The sequence below is a fragment of the Myotis myotis genome, unplaced genomic scaffold (assembly GCF_014108235.1).
Source record: "Myotis myotis isolate mMyoMyo1 unplaced genomic scaffold, mMyoMyo1.p scaffold_m19_p_3, whole genome shotgun sequence".
Lineage (NCBI taxonomy): Eukaryota > Metazoa > Chordata > Mammalia > Chiroptera > Vespertilionidae > Myotis > Myotis myotis.
The window spans coordinates 61,679,892-61,706,362 of record NW_023416335.1 but is presented as its reverse complement, the minus strand read 5'-3'; the positions used below and the strand labels follow the sequence as shown (position 1 = coordinate 61,706,362).

General features: G+C 36.9%; 1 protein-coding gene across 1 annotated transcript in view; it reads right to left on the bottom strand.

The window, feature by feature from the left end:
- Positions 1 to 26,471, bottom strand: part of DACH1 (dachshund family transcription factor 1) — a 445,250-nt gene that overhangs the window by 57,862 nt on the left and 360,917 nt on the right. The window contains exon 7 of the mRNA XM_036299959.1: positions 7,025 to 7,176. Within this exon, the coding sequence (XP_036155852.1) occupies positions 7,025 to 7,176 (152 nt within the window). The remainder of the gene's footprint in view (positions 1 to 7,024; positions 7,177 to 26,471) is intronic.

Here is a 26,471-nt window from a genome sequence, read left to right as displayed (position 1 = left end):
AATTGGTTATCCAGGTATGTGGTGTCAGAATTGAATTAAAATGTGGGGCATCAAGCTATTGTTGCAGAATTGCTTGGTGTGGGATAAACTACCAGACACTTTTGATGACTAGAAATGTCAGAAGTGAAAGAGTATTATAGTAGAGTATGATAAAAAATAGTAAATATGGTATATACTCCAGATTTTTAAGAGCTTCATGCTATTCTCTTCATCATAGTAAACCATCTTTAGAATATTGGATACATTTTACTGGGATTTTTTTATTATCTTTTTTTATAAAATGGTAATGGAAATAAAAGGGAGAAGATATAGTGCATACTTATGATTAAAGAGAAAAAGATATAGTGTAAGAACAACATATCTGATCTCAACCTACCCATATTTTGAAGCCAATGTTCTATTTTGTTGTTTTATCTTTTTGAAAAGTTTCCTCCTAATTATTTTGTTTAACCCTATTATAATTACAATTATGTATTAACAATGGAAATGAAAGAAGTTAATTTCTTAAAATGTATGAAATATACATACATGTAATCAAAATGTAAAGACTGGGAGATTGGAGTAGTTCGGTCTTAGTACTAAGACAAATTTTTTTCATTTCTTTTACCTCAAACAAGAAGTAGAGCATACTTCTTAAATACCACAGTTGGATTACGTGTATCTATGAATCCATAGTGAATCAATCTGGGACAGCCATATATTGTGGTTTTAACATTATTTTTAGGTCTTTCTTCTTTGTTTAATTCTTCCATATGGAAAAACTATAGTGAACCAAACTCCTGTCATATACTCCCTTATGGCATATATTTCAATGCCAACCTCATCTCTAACTAAATTTTATATTCTCTACCCTTTTTTTATATTTCTACTTTTTACTTATTTACCTATTCGTATTTTAACATTTAAAAGTTACTTTAAATAATTACTTTAATAAGGTAATGAATGTATATTATTTATTTCCAAGTCTATGCATTAATAGATCCTAGCTATGATTATTACATGAAAGCTCAGACTAAAAATACTTGGTAAAATTCTCCTTTGAATGTGTTCAAATGAATTAACGTTTGAAGGTGTCACATCTAGTATGTTGACACTAAATTTCTAGTTTCCTCACCTGAAATTTCACAGGGAGTTTTCTTTAGACATATTTTGATAAAGCCATATGAAAGACTGCCCACATTTAAAAAACACAAACAACTTTTCATATAAAATAAAAATTTAAAAAACCCCAAAAAGCAAAATCTAGCATGTATCATACCTCTCACTAAAATGAAATTACTATCTTTTATTGTAGACATCTTTATCCATTATTACTTTTAATTTCCAAAAAACTCAAGTTTCAAGACAGAGTTGGTAAAATCTGGAACCAAAAATATAGATATAGTGTTTTTCTATACTATATATAATATATTAAAAATATTAGTATACTAATATATAGTATTATTCTACAGGTCCTCTTTTAAAGCACAAAAAAAATAACATTTATAGAAATTCAATATTTATAACATGTCATGAAAGAAACATCTGTAGTATCCATTATAAATTCTAAAACTGGGAATTATTAAATTATAGAATATCAAAAATTAAATTATTGGATATTAGAACAATTATTCATTAAACATATTATTTTGAAGGGTTTTTTGGTCATTAATTCTAAGAAAAAACAGAGTTCATGTACATTAAATTTAAGTATAACCTGGGTTTAATTACAATAGCAGATATGCATAATGAATCTTTAATTTTAGATTTGAAATTGTATGATTTGAAAAATTAAACATTTTCAACTCAATTCTTTTTCATTACTATCCTGATAAAATACCTCCAAAGGAAATATGGAGCTTTAAACTTACCAAAAAGGTTACCATCTTGAAATAGAAAGCAGAGAACACACTGCATGTAATTGAAATTGCAGAGGAAATTGAGGTAGGCAGAATGTAATTACCAAAATTAGAATTTGGACAGCAAACACATTTATACTGTATGTCCATTAAGCCAGGATCATGACTGTTTAAACATTCTATATCACTCTAAGGATATTACTATAACTCAATAAATGTGGCAATATTAAAAGAACTATCATCCATGACCTTGTGTAAAACCATTACTAATCATAAATTCAGTGTGTATGTATGTGTGTATATGTGTACATGTACCTATGTATTTTGTGTGTGTATTTGCATATATATATATACATATATATATATATATATATATACACACACTAGAGGCCCAGTGCACAAAAATTTGTGCACTCGGAGGGGAGGGGGGGTCCCTCAGCCTGGCCTGTGCCCAATCGCAGTCTGGGACCCCTCAGGGATGACCACCTGCTGGCCTAGGCCCGCTCCCTGGGGGATTGGGCCTAATGGCAATCAGACATCCCTCTGGCAGCCCGGCAGCCCTCGGTGGATGTCCACTTGCCAGCAGGGAGCAGGCCTAAACTGCAGTCGGACATCCTTAGCGCTGCTGAGGAGGCAGGAGAGGCTCCCACCACCACCGCTGTACTGGCAGCCATCAGCCTGGCTTATGGCTGAGCAGAGCTCCTCCCATGTTAGAGCACACTGACCACCAGAAGGGAGCTCCTGAATTGAGTGTCTGCCTCCTGGTGGTCAGTGTGTGTCATAGTGACCAGTCATTCCCAGTCGTCCTGCTGTTAGGGTCAGTTTGCATATTACCCGTTTACTATATAGGATAAAGACCTGGTGCACAGGTGGGGGCCAGCTGGTTTGCCCTGAAGGGTGTCCCAGATCAGGATGGGGGTCCTGCTTGGGTACCTGGCCAGCCTGGATGAGGGGCTGATGGCTGTTTGCAGCTGGTCACACCCCCTTCAGGGTGGGGTCCCCACTGGGGTGCCTGGCCAGCCTGGGTGAGGGGCAGAAAGCTGTTTTCAGGCTGGTGGGCGACTGAAGCTCCCAGCCTCTCCTTTTTCCTTTTTTTTTTTTTATTCTGGGATTTATTTACCTTCTATAGCTGTCACTGGAGATGAGAGCTGGCTCCAGCTCTGAGGCCATTGCTGGCTGAAAGCAGGTACCTGGGTTTGTTTAGATTCTAAAATTGAAACTCTGTTGCCATCACTGGCCGCTCTAAACTCTGAGGCTGTGCTGGCTGAAAGCAGGTATCTGAGGTTTGTTTAGGTTTTATAATTGCAACTTTGTTGCATCCGGAGCTCAGAGCTGGGCCACGGCAGTCAGGGAACCTTGGCTTCCTCTGTCACTGGAGCAAGCAAGCCTCATGTTCATTTCAGCTGCCTGGCTGCTGGCCGCCATCTTGGCTGGCAGTTATTTTGCATATCTCGCTGATTAGCCAATGGGAAGGGTAGCAAAGTTATGGTTAATTATCATGTTTCTCTATTATTAGATAAGATATATACATATACATACATATATATATATACTAGAGGCCCGGTGCACAAAAATTTGTGCACTCGGAGGGAAGGGGGGTCCCTCCACCTGGCCTGTGCCCTCTCGCAGTCTGGGACACCTCGGGAGATAACGCCCTGCTGGCTTAGATCTGCTCCCAGGTGGCAGAGGGCAGGCCCAATCCCTAGGTGCAGCCCCTGGTCAGGCTCAGAGCAGGGCCGATTGGGGAGTTGGGGCACCACCCCCTGTCATGCACAGAGCAGGGCGGATTGGGAGGTTGTGATGCCACCCTCAGTCACACTCAGGGTAGGGCAATTGGAGGGTTGGGGCATCGCCGCCTGTCACACTCAAGGCAGGGTCGATGGGGAGGTTGTGGCACCAACCCCTGTCATGCACAGAGCAGGGCCAATCCTGGGGTTGGGGTGCTGCTCCTGTCAAGCACAGAGCAGGGCCCATCAGGGGGGGGGGTTGGGGCTCCTTACCCTGTCATGCACAGCAGGGTCAATCAGGGGGTTAGGGAGCTCCTCCCTGTCATGCACAGAGCAGGGCTGATCAGGGGGTTGGGGAGCTCGCCCCTGTCACTCACAGAGTAGGGCCGATAGTAGAGTTGGGGCACTGCCCCCTGTCACACACAGAGCAGGGCGGATCAGGGGGTTTGGGCACCGCCCTCTATCACCCACAGAGCAGGGCCAATCAGGGGGTTGGAGCGCTGCCACTGTCACAGTCAGGGCAGGGCCGATGGGGAAGTTATGGCTCTACCCCATCACACACAGAGCAGGGCCCGTGGGGTGGGGGGGTTGGGGCGCTACACCGTGTCACACACAGAGCCACAGGGCGATCAGAGGGTTGGGGAGCTTTCCCGTATCAGGCACAGAGCAGGGCTGATCAGGAGGTTGGGGCGCCTTCCCCTGTCAGGAACAGAGCAGGGCGGATAGGGAGGTTGTGGTCCCGCCCCCTGTCACACACAGAGCCGGAGGGTGATCAGGGGGTTTGGGCGCTGCCCCCTGTCACGCTGATCCCAGTGTCGGGAGGCCTCTCGGCTCCGCTAATAACGGTGCTGGGAGGCCTCACGGCTCCGCTGATCCCAGTGCTGGGAGGCATATTACCCTTTTACTATATAGGATAGAAGCCTGGTGCATGATTGGGCTGGCTGGTTTGCCCTGAAGGGTGTACTGGATCAGGGTGGGGGTTCCCACTGGGGTGCCTGGCCAGCCTGGGTGAGGGGATGATGGCTCTTTGCAGCTGGTCACACACCCTTCCGGTTGGGGGTCCCCACTGGGGTGCCTGGCCAGTCTGGGTGAGGGGCTGAGGGCTGAAGCTCCCAACTGTCCTTTTTATCTTTTTTTTAAATTCTGGGCTAGCTTTAGCTCTGGCTCCAGCTCTGAGGCCTCTGCTGCTGAAAGCAAGTATCTGGTTTGTTTGGGTTCTATAATCAAAATAATGTATAACTCCAGCTCTGAGATCCCAGCTCACTGAAAGCAGGTTTCTGGGGTTTTGTTTAGCTTCTATATTTGTTACAATGTTTCAAACTGCAGGCTCAGAGGCCGGCAAGGCAGGCGGGGAACGTTGGAGTCCGCCGTCACTGAAGCAAGCAAGCCTCATGTTAGTTTCCAGCTGCCTGGCTGCCGGCCACCATCTTGGCTGGCAGTTAATTTGCATATCTCGCTGATTAGCCAATGGGAAGGGTAGCGGTGGTACGCCAATTACCATGTTTCTCTTTTATTAGATAGGGTATATATACACACACCTGTGCATGCCTATATGCATATATATTAAATACATATATATATATACACACATATAGACTATCTACATCTATATTCACATTACATATATGTAAGTCTATAGTTGACATGTATAATTTATTTATAATACAATATTCTTATTGTAGGGGTTCTAACATAATCAGTCTCAGATTGCTATGACTGTGAACTAGAAATCATTTAGCTTGCCTTCACTATCATCCTATCATCAGCTCTTGCTAAAATATGTCTTTGGGGCTGGCTGGAGCATAGAAAGAGGAGTATATTCAATCTAGAGGTGCCTTCTATAAAATAAACAGTGTCTAAATATATACATGGCAAAACTAGGGTTTTCCTTTCTTTCTTTTTAAAGAAATAGTTATAGTTTGAGGTGATGTAGATAACATTTCTTGTCTGGGTAACACTGGGCTGGGATTGGCGAACATTTCCAAATTGACAGTATTTCTTCTAGAGATGTGGTATCCACACAACAGAGGAGGCCACGTGCAACCCCCTCTGCAGGTGTGCAAGCTGCCTTTACACTGAAGAAACACAGAAATGCTTTCTCTGCCGAAATTAAAATGAAATTACCACTTTCCTGGTTAAAGAGGTTTTGGTTAGTGAAAATACATACAACTAGATGGAGGATTTTAAGTAAATGCCTCCTTTTTGTTTGTTTGTTTGCTTCATATAGAGTTGTATACATTTAAAAATGAATCGTTCCCTAATGTCACAATGCAAATTCAAAAATGTTGAGGGATATTTTCTGAAAGCATTTAATTTAACAAAAGAGAGAAATTGTAAAAATTTATCTCATAGCAAAATTACTATGAGTCAAATTTAGAAAAAGTATTATGTTTACTTTAAAATATAATCAACTATTTGGCCTTGATTAAATTTGGGCAGATTGATGATTTATTTCAATTACTGAGATATAAAACCTTAAAGTTGAATACAGTTCTGGAGACTCTAATTACATTAGTATTAAAAATGCCACATTAATATATGAGAAGATATGTTCCATTAAAGGCCTTCTGTTATATCCTTGGAGAGGTAAATAAAATTAATTACATTTCTACTGGGAGAAAGTTTAATACTGTAGGAAATGTGTACAGAAAAATATCACCAAGGATGGAGTGCTAAGGTAAAAATTGAAAAAAATATGTTATCAGCACAGTATCTGCAAGCACATTCATACTACTAGCTACTCCAAATGTGGAGAAATAGATGGCAAAAATCCCCATCTGGGGCCCACATGATCACTTCATGTGTGGGCAAGAAAATTATGCTTTCTTTTATCCCACACGCTCTTATTATTTGGCTCCATGCTCTATGTTATTGTTAACTGCAAGTATTTTTGATTCATAATGTACTGTACATAAAATATACATCCTGAGGACTACATAGGAAATCCGTGGAAAGTTTTGTATGGCTTTTTGAAGTCTATTCTTTGAAGAAACCCTATTAACTGAAACAAACTTACTTATGAAAGAAGAGATGTTTTTGGATTCCTTCATACTAGATGTATTTAAGTGACTAAACATATCATTTCCTCACTGGAAGTCCAACAGTTTAAAAATAACTAAATATTTATTAGAACTAGTGTGCCGCCATTTAGTAAATCAGACAAACTTAAACATTTAAATTCTTCCCATTAGTCAGCAATAACGAGAACATTTAGGCAACGTGATTTTTAAAACACCTAGGTCATTTTCGTGTAAGTGTTTCTTAAGGCTCAACACACATATTTGTGTATTTCTAAACTAATTTGATTAGTGTAGCAAGTTTAAAATCTTAAATTGCTGGAAAATGTTGAATACCATGGTTCAGTCAAACTCACGAGTAGATTAAACTGGCGAAGTGTGACTTTGTAAACTCTGCAACTGGGTTTTCATGTTCCTTTCTCGCAGGTTGCAGAAGGCCTACCTGTATGTTAGTCAGCAGGGTCTCTATGGAAGACAATCCATCAGGAAACAGAAAAGGAGACGGAAATCCGGGAGGTAGTGGTTGTCCATGCCCAGTTAGAGAAAGTTTCTCAAGGCTGTCTCTTGCAGTTGGTGTGGAAAGCGGGGTCTCATCTGTATGTGATTGAAACAAAAATATAGAACAAGTTACGCTTGTCTGTTTTTATTAGACCTCAGTAATGGCTTCCCTAGTGGTTTCCAGAACATTTATTGCAAATTGGTTCCTGCTATCAGGAGAAAATGCTTTCTGCTGAATTTTCTTTAATGAAAAAGCTGTGGAGATACAACAAGATAACATTAATGAGTAACTTTATAAGCCTTTTAAATGCAGTCTCTAATGAGACTGAGTTTACAGTGCCATAGAATCTTTTTAAAACAAATATTATCTCATATATAGTTGTGATAATATATTCAGGCTGACTTTATGGGCACCTTCCCAATTATCTCATTTTAGTTTGCTCTGTTTGGATTGACAATAGAATCTTTCTAGAGCTCCATATAAGAGGAATACTTTGCATATTAGTATGTTTCTTTCTCAATTAACCCTTTATGTCAATGATTTGTTCAAATCTATTCTTAAGGAATCTACAAAATATTGTACAAATAAAACTTTTCATTTCACATCTAAAAAGACAAACTGGAATCAAATATAATCATTCTAAGTTATAACTGAATTGTTCAATATCATTAAAACTAAAGGTCTAATTCTTTTTTTAATTTTTATTGTTGAAAGTATTACATAGGTCTCCCTTTTTTCCCCCATTGACCTCTTCTAGCCCACCCCCAGTCCCAAGCCTTCACCACCCTATTATCAGTGTCCATGGTTATGCATATATGCATACAACTTCTCTGGCTGATCTGTTCTCACCCACCTACCCTCCATGAAGAAGGGTTCTAAAGAAGGGTAAGATAATACAGCTTTCATAACAATATTTTTAAAAACCAAATATAAAGTCCTCTAAGATAAATCAGTCTTTACTTTGTTTAATATCTTTCATTATTTTAAGCAACTTAAAGTAATGCCCCAATATAAATTATTTTTACCTATAATGAAATCCTTTTACTTAGTTCTTTATTAGTTAAATAGGTTCAGTTTCATTTAAGATAGATACAAAGTATGCTGTATTTTAGTTTATTATATCACAGAGAAGATTTTATTCACAGCAGAATTCTCAATTTTATAAATATTTTATTTCACACTAGGAAAATTAATTAGAGCAATGTATTTGCTCTAATACATCCTGATAGTATTTCTCAATTTTGCAAGTGGCTAGAAACTTCAGCACACCTGCATTTATATTTATAATTTGATTCCACTGTTCTCAATCATTTCTTTATTTTTCATTACAACACCTAACCATACAACACGTTTTCCAATTAACTCTCTCTGGGGCCGAAGTACTACGGAAGCTGCTACACTTCCCTGTAACTAATGTCAGAACAAGTTAAATTCATCTCCCTCACCTTGCCACATTCTAGTTAATGAACTAAAAGGGAGGAAAATTTGGGAGAGGAACAATAACACAAGGCCTTCTATTAACCACACTCCTCACTCACTCACTCACTCACTCACTCACTCACTCCTCTGCAGTTTCTCCTTCCAGTCCCTCCTCTGTTAACTTACTAACAGATGATCTGAGGCAGCAGGTACCAGAGGAAGAAACGGAGTAAGCAGCTGAAGTAGGATTCATTGGGTTCTTATTTTCGTTTTTTATTCCACTTGTCAACAGGGTTAAAGAAAGACAGCAGGGCATGGCTAATGTGATCAAGGTGGTCTTGGACACCATTTACCTCGCTGTCGTAAATTACTCCTCCAGACCAAGGCTGCTAGTGTTTTCTCACAATATCTCTGAAAGGGCGCTTGTTAACCATCTTTGTGCATGTGAAATTGTTTAAGAATGAAGAGCAATATTTTTTGATCAGCATCACCTTAGCTGTCACATGCTAAAGAACATGTGGCTTAATAGATCACGGGGATAATAATTGCTTGTCTCCTGATAAAGGCATAGAACCAGATGAGCACCTGAGACTGTGTTCAGCTTTAGCCTGTGACTCCACAGTTCTTAAAGGCAGTCCAAGAAAAAAGCATCGTATCTTTGGGTACACACACACTCACACATACGCACATCTTTATTAGAAGTTCCATCATTCCACGATTATTTAAACTTCAAAACATTTAAGCTTGACTATGTTTGCTTGTTGTGTGAATTAATTAATTAAATCACTCAAGATACATGCATTCATGTAGCCAGTGTTTACTTAACATAAATACTGTGCTGGGGATAGATACTGGAGAGAGAATACTGAAAACCCCCACAATTTGTAAGCCTCAAGAAGTATTTTCTAGAATGACCAATCCCAATCATTAAATACCTAATTATTAAAGTTAGCAAAGCATTTTGTCTTCCATCCTTATCCCATTACTACTCATTTTTCCCCAGTATAAGATTAAAATGGTGCATACATATGTTTCATGTTTTTTTCTGCAGTTGCTCAAGTGAATGCTCATCTTGGTTCTCATGCTTTCAGCTATATGTGAGTAGATTATTATTTTGTATAAACTTATTTGATTGAATTCATTCATTTATTATTTTACATAGTAGAGATATTACATACGGTCACTGTAACTCTAACAAATTTAGGGAAGAGTGAGTGACTGCTTAAAAATCTTTTTAAAAGGTGATTCTTAAGATCAATAAACATTATATAAAAGAAAACAAACTAATCAAAGATCAAACAAACAAGACAAAATATTTTGGGGGTACCAAGACCCTACTACCTTAGAAGAAGTTGTCATCTTGTGGCAATTAGCATCATAGAAAGTCTCATTTTGTCTTCCTACAAAGAGTAAAATTGAGAACAGGGTTCTTCCTTTTAAATAAAAGTGACCTTTGATATCCTAAATGTTCTCAGGAGATTAAAGCAAAAATTTGAGAGACCAGACAACATGGAAGAGATTTTTGACATCACATAATCTCTAAAGACTTCAAACAATGAATGATGCTGAAGCACAAATTCACAAAGGACATTATTCCAATTTTGTATATTGTGCATATTTTTGAGTTTTATCTTTAAAAGAAATTTGGCATGTCAGATATTATGATCTTTGATTATAGCATTTGATTCGTTCTTTAAAATTTTGCTCCTAAATAACGTGAAACTTATGGAAAAGTTACAAGACTTGTTCAAAGAATTCCTTTATAACCTGTGGTTGGTTGGATGGTAGACCCTCAACATACATGTCCTTGTCTAATCCCTGGAACCTAGTAATGCTAGCTTATTTGTAAATTGGGGTTTCACAGATGTAACTAAGTTAAGGTTCTTGAGATGAAGAGATCACCCTGCTTTTCGGATGCACCCTAATTCCGATCTTTCTTTAAAAGAGAAAGTCAGAGGGAGATTTGAGAGAGACAGGTTCACAGAGTCGAGGGGGAGGCAAAGAGAAGACAGAGAGGGAGATCAGAATGTTGTAGCCAGTCACAGAATGCTCACAGCCACCAGAGCTAGAAGAGAAAAAGAATAGATTCTCTTTGATAGCCTCTTGGAGATAGCTTGTCCTTGCTGACACCTTGAGTTTATACTCCTGGCCTCCAGAACTGTCAGAAAATAAATTTATGTTGCTTTAAGCCACCAAGATTGTGGCCTTTTGTTACAAGAGACCTAGGAAACTACTTCAACTTTCTACCCCAAGTAACCAATGTTTACATTTTCTCACATTTGCTTTTTATCTTTCTGTCTTCTCTCTCCCTTTCTTGTTCTGTGTGTACATATGTTTGAACCATCTTCCCCTTTCAATCCTTAAGACTTCACTACATATTTCACAAGTATAAGGGCATACTCTTCCACAGTATAAAATGAGCAAGAAACACATACACAGACTACTATTATTTAATCAAGAGCCCACTTTCTATTTTCATAATCTGTGAGATGGTTTTAGTTGTAAAGAGTTAAATAATATGCCCAGCCAGGGTGGGTCAGTGGTTGAGCATCGACCCATGAGTCAAGAGATCACTGGTTCGATTCCCAGTCAGGGTACATGCCTGGGTTGTGGGCTCAATTCCCTTAGGGGAGTGCAGGACTCATCCACGTTTCTATCTCTCTATCCCTGCCCCTTCCCTTCTCTGCCACCAGGGAGTGCGGGCATGTGATGCGTCTCTATTTGAAGAGTGTTGGGCAGTAATTTATAAATATTTTAATTTACTTGACAGGTACTTGAGGACTATTTTTTCTGGGCATGTGGTAGCCCCTAAGATACCCTCTCATGATTGTTCCCTACTACTAATTCTCTCAAGAACTTTCCCCTTAGTCTGAGTTAGATCTAACAAATAGAATAAAACAAATGTAATGATATGCTGTTTCTGAGGTTAGGTTATAAAAAGTCTGCAGTTCCCATATCTCTTTTCCTCTCTTTTCTCTTGCATTTCTTACCCTGGTGGAAGCCAGTTATCATGTCATGAGACAGCCCTGTGGGGGTAACATGACGAGGGATGGAGGCCTGTCAAAAATCACGTGAGTCAGCTTCAAAGCAGATTCCCCCTGTGCAGCAGAGACTTTGTTTTATTTTTATTTTATTAAATGTATTGGGGTGACATTGGTTAGCAAAATTATATATGTTTCAAGTATACAATTTTAGAATGCATCATCTGTATATTAAATTGTGTGTTTACTACCCAAAGCCAGATCTCCTTCTGCAGCCATATATTTGGCTCCCTTTACCCTTTGCTGTCCCCCATCACCTCCCCTGCCCCTCTGGTAATCACCATACTGTTGTCCATGTCTATGAGTTTTTGTTGTTTGCCTGGTTTATTCATTTGTTACTTTAAGTTTTTTATTTTACATATAAGTGAAATCATATGGTTCTTGAATTTTTCCTACTTATTTTGCTTAGCACGATATTCTCAAGATCCATTCATGTTGTCGTAAATGGTAGTGTTTTATCTTTTCTTAGGTCTGAGTGCTATTCCATTGTATACAAGTATGAGGTGTCCTTATGTCCCAGTTGAGCCTTTAAGTGAGCTGCAGCCCCGCTGACAGCATAACTGCAACCTCATCGAAGGCCTTAAACCAGAGGCACCCAGCTAAGTTGCACCCAGATTCTCGATCCATAAAAATGATGAGATTTTTAAATGTTTAAGGGTTTAAGCCACTAAGTTTAGTTAAAATTTGTTACACAGCTGTAGATAAATAAAACAGTATGTAACAGGTTGTTTTTTTTTTAATACTTTGGAGTATAGGAAAAAATGACTTCATATCTAGTTACTTTCAGTGACTGTTGAAATGCAACAAATTCAACCTTCCTTTTCTAATTTTTAAAAACCTAGCAGCTTTAATGAGACAAATTTTAGTATCACTCAAATCTATAATTCCACATTCTCTATTATTTCTTATAAAAATTTCTAAAAAGTAGAGACTTTATCAATATTGACTAGAGAATGGTAAAGTCTCTTTGGAATAAGAAATATCAGTATCTTGTTAATTACAGGTTTCAAAAAGTTATGAATATCTATGATTATATTTGAAAAAGAATTAGTCTACAAAAAATAACATAAAACACGAAAATAACATAAAATTTCAGAGCAAGTTATTGATTACTTAGGTTTACAAAATTAATTCTATTCAAGAATTTTCTAGAAACCGCTGATAAATTTAGTGAGACCCTCGAGGTTATGAAAAAGGACCAACTAGAAATTAAGCATACACTGACTGAAATAAAGAATAATATACAGAGATCCAACAGCAGACAAGAGGATCCCAAGAATCAAGTCAAAGATTTGAAATATGAAGAAACAAAAAATACCCAACTGGAAAAGCAAAAAGAAAAAAGAATCCAAAAATATGAAGATAGTGTAAAGAGCCTCTGGGACAACTTCAAGTGTACCAACATCCGAATTATAGGGGTGCCAGAAGAAGAGAGAGAGCAAGAGATTGAAAACCTATTTGAAGAAATAATGACAGAAAACTTTCCCTACCTGGTGAAAGAAATAGACTTACAAGTCCAGGAAGCGTAGAGAACCCCAAACAAAAAGAATCCAAAGAGGACCATACCAAGACACATCATAATTAAAATGCCAAGGGCAAAAGACAAAGAGAGAATCTTAAAAGCAGCAAGAGAAAAGAAGTCAGTTACCTACAAGGGAGTACCCATATGATTGTCAGCTGATTTCTCAACAGAAACTATGCAGGCCAGAAGGGAGTGGCAAGAAATATTCAAAGTGATGAATAGCAAGAACCTACAACCAAGATTACTTTATCCAGCAAAGCTATCATTCAGAATTGAAGGTCAGATAAAGAGCTTCACTGATAAGAAAAAGCTAAAGGAGTTCATCACCATCAAACCAGTATTATATGAAATGCTGAAAGGTATCCTTTAAGAAGAGGAAGAAGAAAAAAGGTAAAGATAAAAATTATGAACAACAATTACATATCTATCAACAAGTGAATCTAAAAATCGAGTGAATAAAAAATCTGATGAACAGAGTAAACAGCTGAATATAATAGAATCAGGGGCATAGAAAGGCAGTGGACTGACTATTCTCGGGGGGGGGTGAAAGGGTGTGGGGGATGCGGGAAGAGACTGGACAAAAATTGTACACCTATGGATGAGGACATTGGGGGGGGGTAAGGGCAGAGGGTGGAGTGGGAACCAGGTGGAGGGGAGCTATGGGGGTAAAAAGAGGAACAACTGTAATAATCTGAACAATAAAGATTTAATTAAAAAAAAAAGAATCCTTAAATTATCCTGCTTTCTTTTTTTAAAATTAGGAAATACTTCAACTATCTATAAGACAAGCACTCCAAACACCTGGAATGGCAAATTTGGTGAGGCAAAGGGGACACTGTCCAGTGAGTAAAGTCAGCATTCTGAAAGCTGTATTAACTTGGGTACTATTCTTTTCCTAAGTATTCCACATCCATAGGGGACTAGTAGTTAAGCCAGTGCTCAAGAGTTCTCATTATTTTTAAATTCCAAAGAAAGAATGGCTATTAACTTTAAAATATTTTTGCATTTTAATTCAGTTACAGGAAACTACAGTATTTTTCTTAAGAAAAATAGAACAGCATGTATTATGAACTAACAAATAATTTCATCTTTTGACCAGAAAAATATCTACTGATTAACATATTAATAATTATGCAATAAATATAATGGTATTATAATAATATATAATCAGTTAACATCAATTAGAATAATAGATAATATAAAGAAAAAACATATATGGAGAGAAGAAAATAGTCTTAAAATTCCAAAATCAATAAAGTATAAAAGAATATTATTTCATTCTTCTCATCACTTCATTTCAGGATTTAGCTCATATTTTAAAGTCACTACTCAATAACTGACTATCAGTAAGATTGATGACTCTGTAAGACAAGCTTTTTTCTCTGCAATCTTATCACACATAACAATTTAGCAGGATATCCTAAGGAACAATGTTGTTTAAAAAAAAGGGGGGGGGGGCTCTGCTTTAAAATGTTTTCTTTCCTGTTAACAAAATCTAATTCAGTTGTTATTTTCATAACTAATCCTTTTGGGTTGGAATTATATATTTTCTTTCAAATATGTATGTGTGTATATGTATGTATGTTTTTGTCTCTGATGTCTTCTATTACATCATAAAACTAACTAAAAAAAGACTCACTTTTAGAAAATCACATATTCCAAGCAGGTTCACATTTATTCCTCTTGATGTGGAATAGATAGCAACATTATTAAAAGGGAAAATCTCCATATTTAAAGTTTACAAGTGTTCTGGGAGTTTGCATGAAAAAGCTATATTTCTATACTAGCAGAGTGAAAAAATATCTTGACAAAGTTTTGAGTATGGTAGTTTCTATACAAAAGAGAATAATATTTATAAAAATATATTTTTTCGTTTTCTTATATATACATCATGATTGTATTGATGTTATATGTAAATCATAATTGTATAGAAAGATAAATGTATTTGTGTTTTTGTAAACTCATCAGCCACATTATTGAACTGGAATAAAGGCATAAATAATCTAAAAACTTAAGGACTGATGCTTTAAAAAATATTTGAAACTTATATCCAGATAAAACACAACCATTTAAATCGAGTTCAATCATAACCTCAATTGTGATTCATTCCTGCTTAAGAAACTCTGGTTTTAATTTGGAAATAGAAAGTAATAATAAGGTTTAAAAATGTAATCCCACAATCCTATATAATAAAAGGCTAATATGCAAATTGTCCCCTCGGGAGTTCCACTGACCAGGAGTTCAACCACTCACTATGATGTGCACTGCAGCTGGGGGAAGGAAGGCCCTGATCAGCTCTGATCACCAGCCAGGCCTGGGGACCCTACCCGTGCATGAATTTCATGCACCGGGCCTCTAGTGTAATCATAAATCAGATAATGGACACATAATTTCCTTCCTTTCTATTTTCATCTTCTCAAAAAATAAAGAATTCCAAAATGCACATTAAAATTTATTTGCATGGCTTTCATGTATGTATTTCAATTTTTATAAAATATGCAGGGGTCTCATGGAATAAAACTTGTTTTCTATATTTAATTTTAAGCCCATTTTTCAAATTCTGCACTCAAACTTACTCCAGAAATTTTTATAAATTTATCATCATAATGTGTTACAGCTATCACATTAAATGTGATGACTGGCAAAATTAAAAGCAAAGCAGGATGGATTCAGAATGTGTGATTTCAAGCTCTGGCTTACCAAGTTTTACCAAATACTGGAGCACAGAATCCTTCTCTTATGTTCTGTGAAATGCATTTGGTTTATTTATTAAAGGGGTGATTACAAACTCAAAGAATTATAGCTCACATCTATTCAGATTATTTATGTAAAGCTGCTTTGTAAAATACAAAATATTAATAAATGTAAAGTATTAATAATTTACAAACCAACTAAATCGGTTATACGTTTCCATTTGTAAACTTGGCTTCAATGTGCCATGGAGCAATCCTGGTCTTGTACCATAAGCCCCTGGTTTCTATGTTTCTATATTATTTATCCCTGAAGTTTGTGATAATAAAGTATCATGTTAATAATAAAATAATTGCTATATATTATTACAGTTGACTTATGCAAACTAACCTGGAGTTAGTTCCATAGACAGTTAAAATTAGTTATGATATAAATAACTTGAGAAAGGGCAAAAATTATGAATTACTTTATCAATTTCGCTTCAGGTAGCAGGACCTAAAGGAAAAGGGTAAGTTGATTACACAAAAACCAATGGGTACAGATTTTGGAAAGAACAGACTGTGAAGAACATGAAAACTAACTTAAGAGGTTCCATGGATCTACTTGAATGAAGTAATATTAGAACCCTGAATTTTGAGTTTGGGTGAATAAAGGAAAATACTTACTGTGGGAAGGAGATCATTGTTAAGTGCATGTTTGGCAAGACGCTGGAGGTGTGCTAAAAAAATATACCAGGTTCACAGTTCTGTCTAATTTAATGCATAAAGTCTTTATTACACACATATGCAGCTTTCACCTTTATCTGTGTTTCTTAACTTTGGGATAGTTAGTTCATCTCTGAGATGATGATGAAAGTTGGGGACCAGGCCACATAAGAATAAGCAGTCTCAGTCCCTGAACACAGGGTAGCACATATTAATTTCTGTTGAAAGAATATGTGAATGAGATGAAAGGAGGCAAAAGCTGGGAGAGTACAACATGCAGAAATGAGAAGAATATAGTAGTCTCTGCTTACCTTGAGGTTACACCGCATTCATGATAGAAAAACTAAAAATGCTTTCTATTGGAAAACCACACTATTGATTACAAGGCATTTTCACAGACATTATCTTGGGTTAGGAGGAAGCTCAAAGAAGAAGATTTTTTTAAATGTATGCAGTTATAATTTCAATAATGTTATGTGCCAAAAGATTGATTCAAATGGCATGAAGTGGTTATTTAGAAAAAGAAGAGATTATATATAGACCATGCAAGTGGCTAGGAGAGTAAACAAGAAAGCTAAAATCCTCACAGCAAGGTACACTTGGAATGCACATTGGATATTGGAAAATTGAAATAGGGGGAAGCCAAGGGGTTCTATGAGGACAGTACCCATGTATAATAGCTCAAGAAAAACAGGCATCCAAAGTGCCCTAAAAAAACTTCATATTTTTAAAGAGAAAGCCTATTTTCTACCATTAGTCTCAAACTATAGTCTTTAAATTCTGGCCGTTTTGTATTTATATTTCAAAAATCTATGTATGAGGAAAAATCTAAATCAAGGTATATATTTAACTAGTGGCCCAGTGCACAAATTCATGTACATTGAAAGGAAATTAATTAGAAGAAATATTTAATATCGCTATTCACCCTTTCTCTATAATAGAAGTGTCAAGCAAATTTACGATCGACAAAGATAGATCGAAACACACGTGTGCAATTGGCGCCAGTGACAGCTTTATATGTATTGTGCATGCGTGAGTCAACTTAGCCTCTCTCTCTCTCTCTCTCTCTCTCTCTCTCTATATATATATATATATATATATATATATATATATATATATTAAACTTGCTTAATTAGACCTGCTTTCTGATTTAGCTAAACTTTTTCCAGCCCAGTGAAGCACCCCAACTTCTCTTTCAGGTAATTGTCAGCAACACAGCAGTAAATATCAACACAAAGCAGATTATTATTGTAGATCACACATGGAGAACAAAGGGTAAAATATTAACTGCAGCAGTGTTTGAATATATTCTGCGCAGTGAGAAAACCTGAAGTCATTTTCAAGGTTCACCATTTCTTACTTCTTTTCAGTCAGGTCAAGTTTCCTAAGTCTGTTTTCCGGCTAATGAAAAGAAAATAGGATTCCACCGAGTCTTCTATCTACCTACTCCAGGACTTCTGTGAGAATCAAATGAGATGAGGCATGGGAAAATGCTTCACAGACATTTGGTTAAAATGCAAAAATGTTTGCATCTGGGTATAAAGCAAGTCATGTTCCTGGGCTGAAGAAACTGCAAGGAGGCTAGTCGCTAGGGAGAGCAAGCTGGACATTGCTACATGACATCATTACCAGGATGAACACTTAGCATACTAGCCATATATATATATATATTTTTTTCAAGCTTGGCCTTAACAACAAACTCTTCACTGCCCTTGGCAATTAGGATGGAAGTAAAGGTACACAGATATCTGTGAATATTTCCCCCCCCCGCCCCACTACTTGGAATTGGTTGGCAAAAATGGAATGGCACTATTCATTAAACATACATAGCCCCCCCCCCCAATACACACAATTATTTATCTTTAAAACATTTTGGGTGACTTATTTCTCAAGTCATAAGTATAAGTGTTCATGAAAGAGCTTGTGTAGCTTAGGCTGAAAAGATCCACTTAACTGATCTTTCTGTCTTTCCATGGCCCTGTAGGTTTAACCTCACTGCTGATATTGCAAGTGAATGTGGGAACGTATTTACTGAAAGCTGCATAACAGGCAAGGTTATATTTACTAGGCTAATGTTTTGCATATCTGCACAGTAGGGCCATTAAGGGTTCTAAGAGCACAACGGAAACAATCATAACATTTGTTTTTAGATGACTGACTCAGGACATGTACACCAGGCTTTATATAGAAACTGTTTTTGTTTTATTAAGGGACTGCTTGCCTGTTAGTGATAACATCATTAAAAATAAATGAAAGGGGGCTGGTAAAATGCTTCCCAAAAGCAGAAACCTAATTAAAGGTGATATGCCTGCTATGAGGGTTTTTTTTCAGGACTCAAAAATAGAACAAGGTTAGTTCTTTCTTATTTTGTAAAGCCCAAAGAAGACCTCACAGTAAAACATCACTTCTGATCTAATTTTCTATTTCTGTGTACTCTAATAATCCACTTTACAGTCTGTGCTTGCCCATAGAAAGTGAACTAGTTTTGTTCTTACAGATAGCTTCATCATGTCATAGTGCATGAAAAGAAAATCTGATGGTTCAGCGCAAACAAAAAATGCACTCTCCTTTAAAAGCAAATTGTACAGGTTGTAATATATGCAGTAATAGTCATTGGAATAATGCACACACAAACATTTCATGGTCCTAAAGACCACTTTTGAGAACCTCAGTGAATGGTTTGAAAAAATTTCCAAATCATAGTTTACAATTAGAGAGAGAGAGAGAGAGAGAGAGAGAGAGAGAGAGAGAGAGAGAGAGAGGAAAAGTAGACTCTTTGATTTTAAGGGGTGGAGTTACTCTAATTTCATGGATGGTGGAAAAGCAGGAAACTGCATTCTCTTGATAACTCTGCCCTTATTGTGCTGTGACCTTGGCCAATTTACTTAAATTTACATCTGCCACAAAGGAGTTTCTGAAATGTGTTTTGAGAATTTTCTGGGGGCAGGCGAAAGGAGTTGTCACATAAACCCAAGGCCTCTTCGAAATTCACATTACTGTAGAAGCAGAGATAAAATGAGGAGAAACATAGGGCACCCTCACAGGGTGCCATGGTTTGCTATCTTGGTTTCCTGTCACCTCTGCACAGTTCTATTTCATTTATAAGTCTCCAAACTGAAAATGAGTCTTATTGCTAAGTGAATAAAAGAGCACAATTCCCAAGTTATCCTCCAGAAATATAAAATAGCTTTGGCATTGTGGAATATTTATACTCTGATTCCCATATGGGTTTTAGGCTAAAATTATCATGGAATTATTAACAAGTGTATGTTATCTTTGGAAATCATTTGGTATAAATTGATTTTTCAGATGAATCACCCCAAAAGTGATTGACCCAATGTTTTTCAAATGTCTGTAAATTCTCATTTCTTTTTTTAAAAAAGTAACAGCTATAGTATCAATTTAGAGAAAATACAAAGGAAGAATAACATTTTGAATCATTCCAAGGCTATGTGGACCTACAAACACACGTGCATGTGTGACAATTGGAGAAATGTCAAGCCTGGCAGGATGTTAATAACTACTAGGCGATTGTAGGAGTGGTAATGGTAAGGGGATTGTGAGTTAAAGAAAAGAGTCCTTATCTTTAAGTGAAACTCACTGAAAAAAAAAATTAAGATTAAATAAAATATGTTTGGAATTGGCTTCAAAATAATCTGGGGTAGAGTAGGAATAGGTGGAGAGACTGAGGAAGCAAGTCTGGACTTGAGATTATCATTGTTAAAGATGAATCATGGATAGTTCTATGGGGGACTGCATTATCCCATCTAACTTTCTATTTGTTCAAAACTTTCTGTAGTAAAATGTTTTTGTTTGTTTTTTTTTAAAAAAACACACATATTTCTTTATTGATTTTAGAGAGGAAGGGAGAAGGAGAGAGAGATAGAAACATCAATGAGAGAGTCATTGATTGGCTGCCTCCTGCACACCCCCTACTGGGGCTGGAGCCCGCAACCCAGGCATGTGCCCTTGGCCGAAATCAAACCTGGGACCCTTCAGTCCACAGGCTGATGCCCTATCCACTGAGCCAAGCCGGCTAGGGCTGTAGTAAAAATGTTTTAACAAAAATAATTTTACTCAGTAAAATTCTATTAACTCCTTTTTTAAAAAAGTCAGGGGCATTGGTATTATAATGATCATCATCGTTATCATCAAAATATCCAGCACATACTGAGCCTTTTTGATGTATGCAAAGCAATGTTCTAAGCAGTTTACATGCATTAACTCATTTAATCTTTACAATAATCCCATTAGATTGTCACTAGGGGTCTACTAGTATTCATTTTACACATGAGTAGATAGAGGTAAAATAACTTAATTAACTTGACAAGATAACTTGACTAGCAAGGAAAGGAGCCAGATTCAAACCCAGCAGCCTTGGAGCCTATGATTCTTTAACACTCAAGGAGTAAAATATAAATTTCTATAAGCATTTGAAAAATGTATTGAATATGCGTTTTCAGATGTATATAACCAACATACACTCCAAAAAATAAAATAATTTTATAATTATCTTAGAGTTGGAAAATACAGACTTTTCTATTTCACTCCTCTTTCTTTTTAACTTTAATTTTTATTACAGTATATAGTCAATATTATTTTATATTAGTTTTAGATGAACACCATAGGGTTAGACAATCATATCCTTTATAAAGCATTCTCCCTAATATTCCCAGTACCCACCTGACACCATATATAGTTATCACATTATTATTGACTAAATTCTTTATATCCCTGTGACCATTTTGTAACTACCTTGAGCCTTTTACCTTTTACCTTTTTACCCAGCCCTCCAACCGCCTTTCTCTCTGGAAACCATCCATCTGTCCTCTATATCTATGACTCTATATCTGTTTCTTCAATCTTAAACAAAGCTTAACTTACTCCTTAAAACCTAGCTAATCACCATCCTAAGAAGTTAAGATTTCCCCAGATTATCTATTTCCACTACTATGGTTATTCATTTTTGAAGCAAAGCTTTCTATTTTAGGAATGGAATTCCAGATTATCTCCACATGGGTCTAGAGAAATCCAGTCAAGAATATAATAGACATTTAATATCAACCCTAACTTTAAGTAGCCCACACAGGTATCTCCCTGCAAATTTCCTCACTACATCTTTACCTGATACCATACATACGAACACGGTCTATACATTCCTGGTGAAAAATATTTAATCTTGAAAGTATCACTTTTTAATTGACATATGCATTGCATGAGGTAAAAGAGAAAGGCTCACTTAAAGATTCGTAAAGTAAAAAAATATTGTCCAAGTGAGTCACTTCAGAAGGAGCAGGTGTCATGCCTCACCCTTTATCAGCTACAATTAAATCCTGGCTATTGCCACAAACTGTCTTCTGCACTTTTCCTAATTGAACCTCTCCTGAATTTCCTCATTGTGTAACCCTAGCCTTGAACTCACTTTCAAAAGGAAGAACTTTATTTAGTTTTCTAAATTAACCCTTTCTCAGTTTCAGACCTCGCTCCTCCTGTCTCCATTAGTTGCTCCGTCCTCGCAACAGGAGCTTCCGTAGTTCTTGGTAACCACTCTGCTCAGATAAGATACCGTACATCAGGCTGCTGGGACAACTGCCCTGACTAGACATCAGCTTATAGGTCTAGAAAAATCGTTGCATGTAAGTCTTATAATTTACTAAGCATAATGGCTCCTTCTAAGCTGCAGGTGCGCTTCAACAGGTCCCTACACTCCACCTCAACTTACCTCAGTCTCTTGAGACCAGGAATGTGGCACTTGAATGTGAAAAGTCTCCTAAGGTGATACATAAGGTGATATACTGGATAAGCTCCTACCTATTCAACTTCACTGGCTTGAAACAATTTGTTTTCCCCTTCTGTCCATAATAACCAATTACTAACACATTGTACCAGGACTATTATTTCAAATGATCAAACTCATTGAAAATTATCAACAAATAGATTTCTTTACAGGTTTGTTGCTTAAGTATGTCTAACATAAAAAACTGTGAGGGAAGGAACTCTGCCCATTTTATTCACTGTGTAACCTCAATGCCTGGCACATAACACATTGTTATTACTGATTGGGTGAATATCTGATATAATGTATTTCCTAAACTAGTTAATTTGTTAAGTTCTTATTAATAAAGATAAAATTTTAACTGAGGTTAGTTTACATTTTAATTAGTTGAGTCTGAATGAGACAGTATCCTATATAATAAAAGCCTAATCTGCAAATTGTCCCCTTGGGCAGTAGTTTGACTGCTTGCTATGATGTGAGCTGACCACCAGGCGGCAGTGAAGAACATGGCAGGCATTGGCAAAGTGTTTTGACTTCTCACCAGCTACCTGGGGCGGGGGTGACAGGGACGGAGGTGCGATGAGAATGTGGGGTGTCCACCGAACTTGCTCTCACTCTCTCTGCTACCCGCCCCCAAGATGCCAGGGCTGAAGCCCCCACACTCAGGTGCCAGGCACCCACAAGGAGCCCGCACCGCACCCATGAGGCCTCTTCCAGATGTGCCAGGCTGCAGCCACCAGGATCACAGGGGCGGGTTGGGCTTCTCGTGGGTTTGCGCAGGAGCTGGTCTTCCAGGCCAGCCGGGAGAGAGCGCACTGCTTGCTTGCTTGACTTCCATGTGGCACAACTGGGCAGCCCAGAGGCCCATGCTGTGCCCCGGCCCGTGGTGTCCGGCTGTGCTCACCACATCTCCGCATGGGGACTTGGACACCATGACTCAGGTCGAGGGGGACGCACAGGTTCCAGGGGCCCAGGTGCTGCCCAGGGCCCAGAGGTCATCTGGGACCTGCCCTTCCATGCCAGGCACTTGCGCTTCTATCACCAGCCAGGCCTAGGGATGGCACCCGTGAACGAATTTTGTACACCAGACCTCCAGTATATAATAAATGCTTTCGGTTTGGGTTGCTTTTTCAGAAATGTATATCCAGTATACATAATTATGTATGATGCTGAAAATTCTATTTTTTAAATTCCAAATTTTAAAAAATAATTAAATACACATGCAGCTACCCAGTGCAGAAAAGGGACTAGTGAGCATGTGTAGAAAATAGTAATATTTGATTCATCTCTCCAAAAGCAATTTTGGCTGCTTTGGACTGCCAGAGATTTGACACCACAGAGAGTATCCATACAACATTTGATGAGCATCCTGTCAGAAATATTATAAAAACTAGAAATTGATAGGAGGTTAAATTAAGTGACCTTTATATCCCTTTTACCTATTGAGATTTTATGACTTCTTCCTTAAAAACTAACTGCTTTCTTACAATGTCATAAAAAATGCAAAGGAGAGCACTAATATTTAGGATTTAGGGAAATATAAAAAGTTAAGAGTGTGTGTTTATGTCATTGTCAGCATTCTTCTCTTGGTGAGAAGGGGATTCTTGATCAGCACAGCTGTTATTTTGCAATCCTCAGAGCATAAAAATATAATGCAAAGTTCCTGGACCTTTCTTATAGTAAAGTTAAAAAAAAAAATTTCAATGTGTAAGGACTTATTCTTTGTTGCAAAGAAAAAAGATGATATTGGCAGATTTATAAAATTGTTGTTACTAGCTTTGTAATATGTTATATTTCCAAAAAAATGTCAAAAATTAAATAAAAATGAGAAATCTTGCTTACCTTTAATATGAATTTTAAAAACTATTTGCTTTACATTTTAAATTACTTTAAAAATTCAAATTAAAAACACACACCATTAAGCAATGTTTTCATTAAAGTATTTCCTGTTATCTTCTACTTTATATTCTATATGACTAATAGCATGGGTACCTCAGATAAATTTGGGGGATATTTTTTTAATCATGATGAATTTTTGCATTTAAGATATAAGATAAAACATCTATCAAAAACTTTAGCTGAACCTAGCTGGGTTGGCTCAATAGATAGAGCATTGGCCTGTGAACTGAAGGGTCCCGGGCTCAAGTCTAGTCAAGGGCACATGCCTGGGTTGTGGGCCAGTAGGGGGTGTGCAGGAGGCAGCCAATCATTGGTTCTCTCTCATCATTGATGATTCTATCTATCTCTCCCTCTCCCTTCTTCTCTGAAAGCTGAAAAGAGAATATGTGTTAGGGGAACTGAGGAAAGGCAGCATGGATAGAACCAGTGACTGTAAGGTGAGTGACCAGTGTAGACATTAAAGAAATAAGGGACCAGATTTGCATGAACTCTGTAGGCCTGGGCATGAAGCTGTGGCACACGATGTTTAGTGCCAGTTGGGCATGTCTGATCATCTTGCAGAAATTGCACTTCTTTCTAATCATGTATGTGTCATGAAAATGTAGAACTACTTTACCCTGGTATGACCCCTGTGACTATTCATTTCCCTGGAATAGTCCATTCAAATCAAGCTAGCAATATTGCTACTTGATTTTTCTTGCATACTGCTTCATTGTTTGTCTCTTCTAATTACAGTGCAAGCTCCTTAAGAACAAAATTCCTCTCTATATTTATGGCTACTGTGTCTCCTACACTTTGAATGGTAACTTGCACTTACTAGGCTCTCAAGAAATATGTGAACAGTGAAAAAATAAATATTTAAAAAGTATTTAAAAATAAAACAAATTATTTTTTCAGGCTATTTCTGTGCATTTATTTTCAGAAATCTCAAATTTACAAACATATGTATTAGTTCTAGGATCTTCTTAAAAGCCTATTAAGCAGTTAGATAAATTATATTACTATAGATCAAATCACCTTATAAGAAAAGTATACCATATATATGTATGTGTATTTACACAGGGCTGTTTACTAGTATATATACACTCAGTTATACAAATACATAGTTATATATGAATCTAGTATATAGTAATATAGGCATGTAGAATTCTATCTTTAGTCAACCAATAACTATCCTATGTTTAAATAACTAACTTTCTTTCAAAAGTACCACCAAAAGCTTTAGGCAAATAAATAATGTTTGTTATTTGACATAATAAATTATCTTTCATTATTTATTTCTTCTCCTCATTTAGTAAGATTTCACAAGAATGCAAGAACCAGGTAGAACCTAGAAATTTTCAATTGCTTTCCTTTTTAGCTCATGTACTTTAAGATGAACAAATTAGTCCACCCAGTGTAGCTCAGTGGCTGAGCATCAGCCTATGAACCAGGAGGTCATGGTTCAATTCCTAGACAGGGCACATGCCTGGGTTGCGGGCTCCATCCCCAGTATGGGGTATGCAGGAGGCAGTCGATCAATTATTTTTTCTCATCATTGATGTTTCTAAACCTCTCTCCCACTCCCTTCCTCTCTGAAATCAATAAAAATATATTTTAAAAAATGAGCAAATTATAAGTATCATGTGTATTGAGAGGTGAGCTCATCAATGACTTAATACTAAGTGAAAAATTGAAAACAATGAAAATATTTAACTTTATTGGAAACTACATATTTGAACAAGTAAATCAAACATGTAGGTTTTACTCCTGCACTCTCTTGACAAACATAAAAAACTCACATTGCCCTTTAATGTTATTTTACATTAGATAATTTAAAGAAATAGCATAACAAAAATAAAAAAGCAAAAATAGTATACATTTTCAAACTCGCACATAGCTGTGAAGATTCTGATATGTCCTCCACCTACCTTGGCCCAGGACAGTTGTTACATGGAAGAATTTATCTTGGGAGTCTCCCCCTTTTATTCGGGAATTATTACAAATATGTTTCCTTGTTGTTTCTCTTATAATCTATCCTAAAATATGTATTATACCTTTTACATCATACAAATTCTCCACACAGATTTCAATATAGTGCTTATTATAACAATAGCTTTAAAATGCCATGATATTCTTAAGGAAGTTATTTCCTTCACAAAATCATTTTCACAACTGTTAAATTAAATCATAACTTTAATCAGAGAGCTTTCAAGAAACTAAATCAACTTGAAATATGAATACATTTTATTTTGCCAATTAATTCAGTTGGCAAACCAGTCAAAGTCATAGAAATTGGGCTTTCTAGAAATATTTGTGGATGGGATAGCAAATGTAATAAATACAGTATGATGTGTAC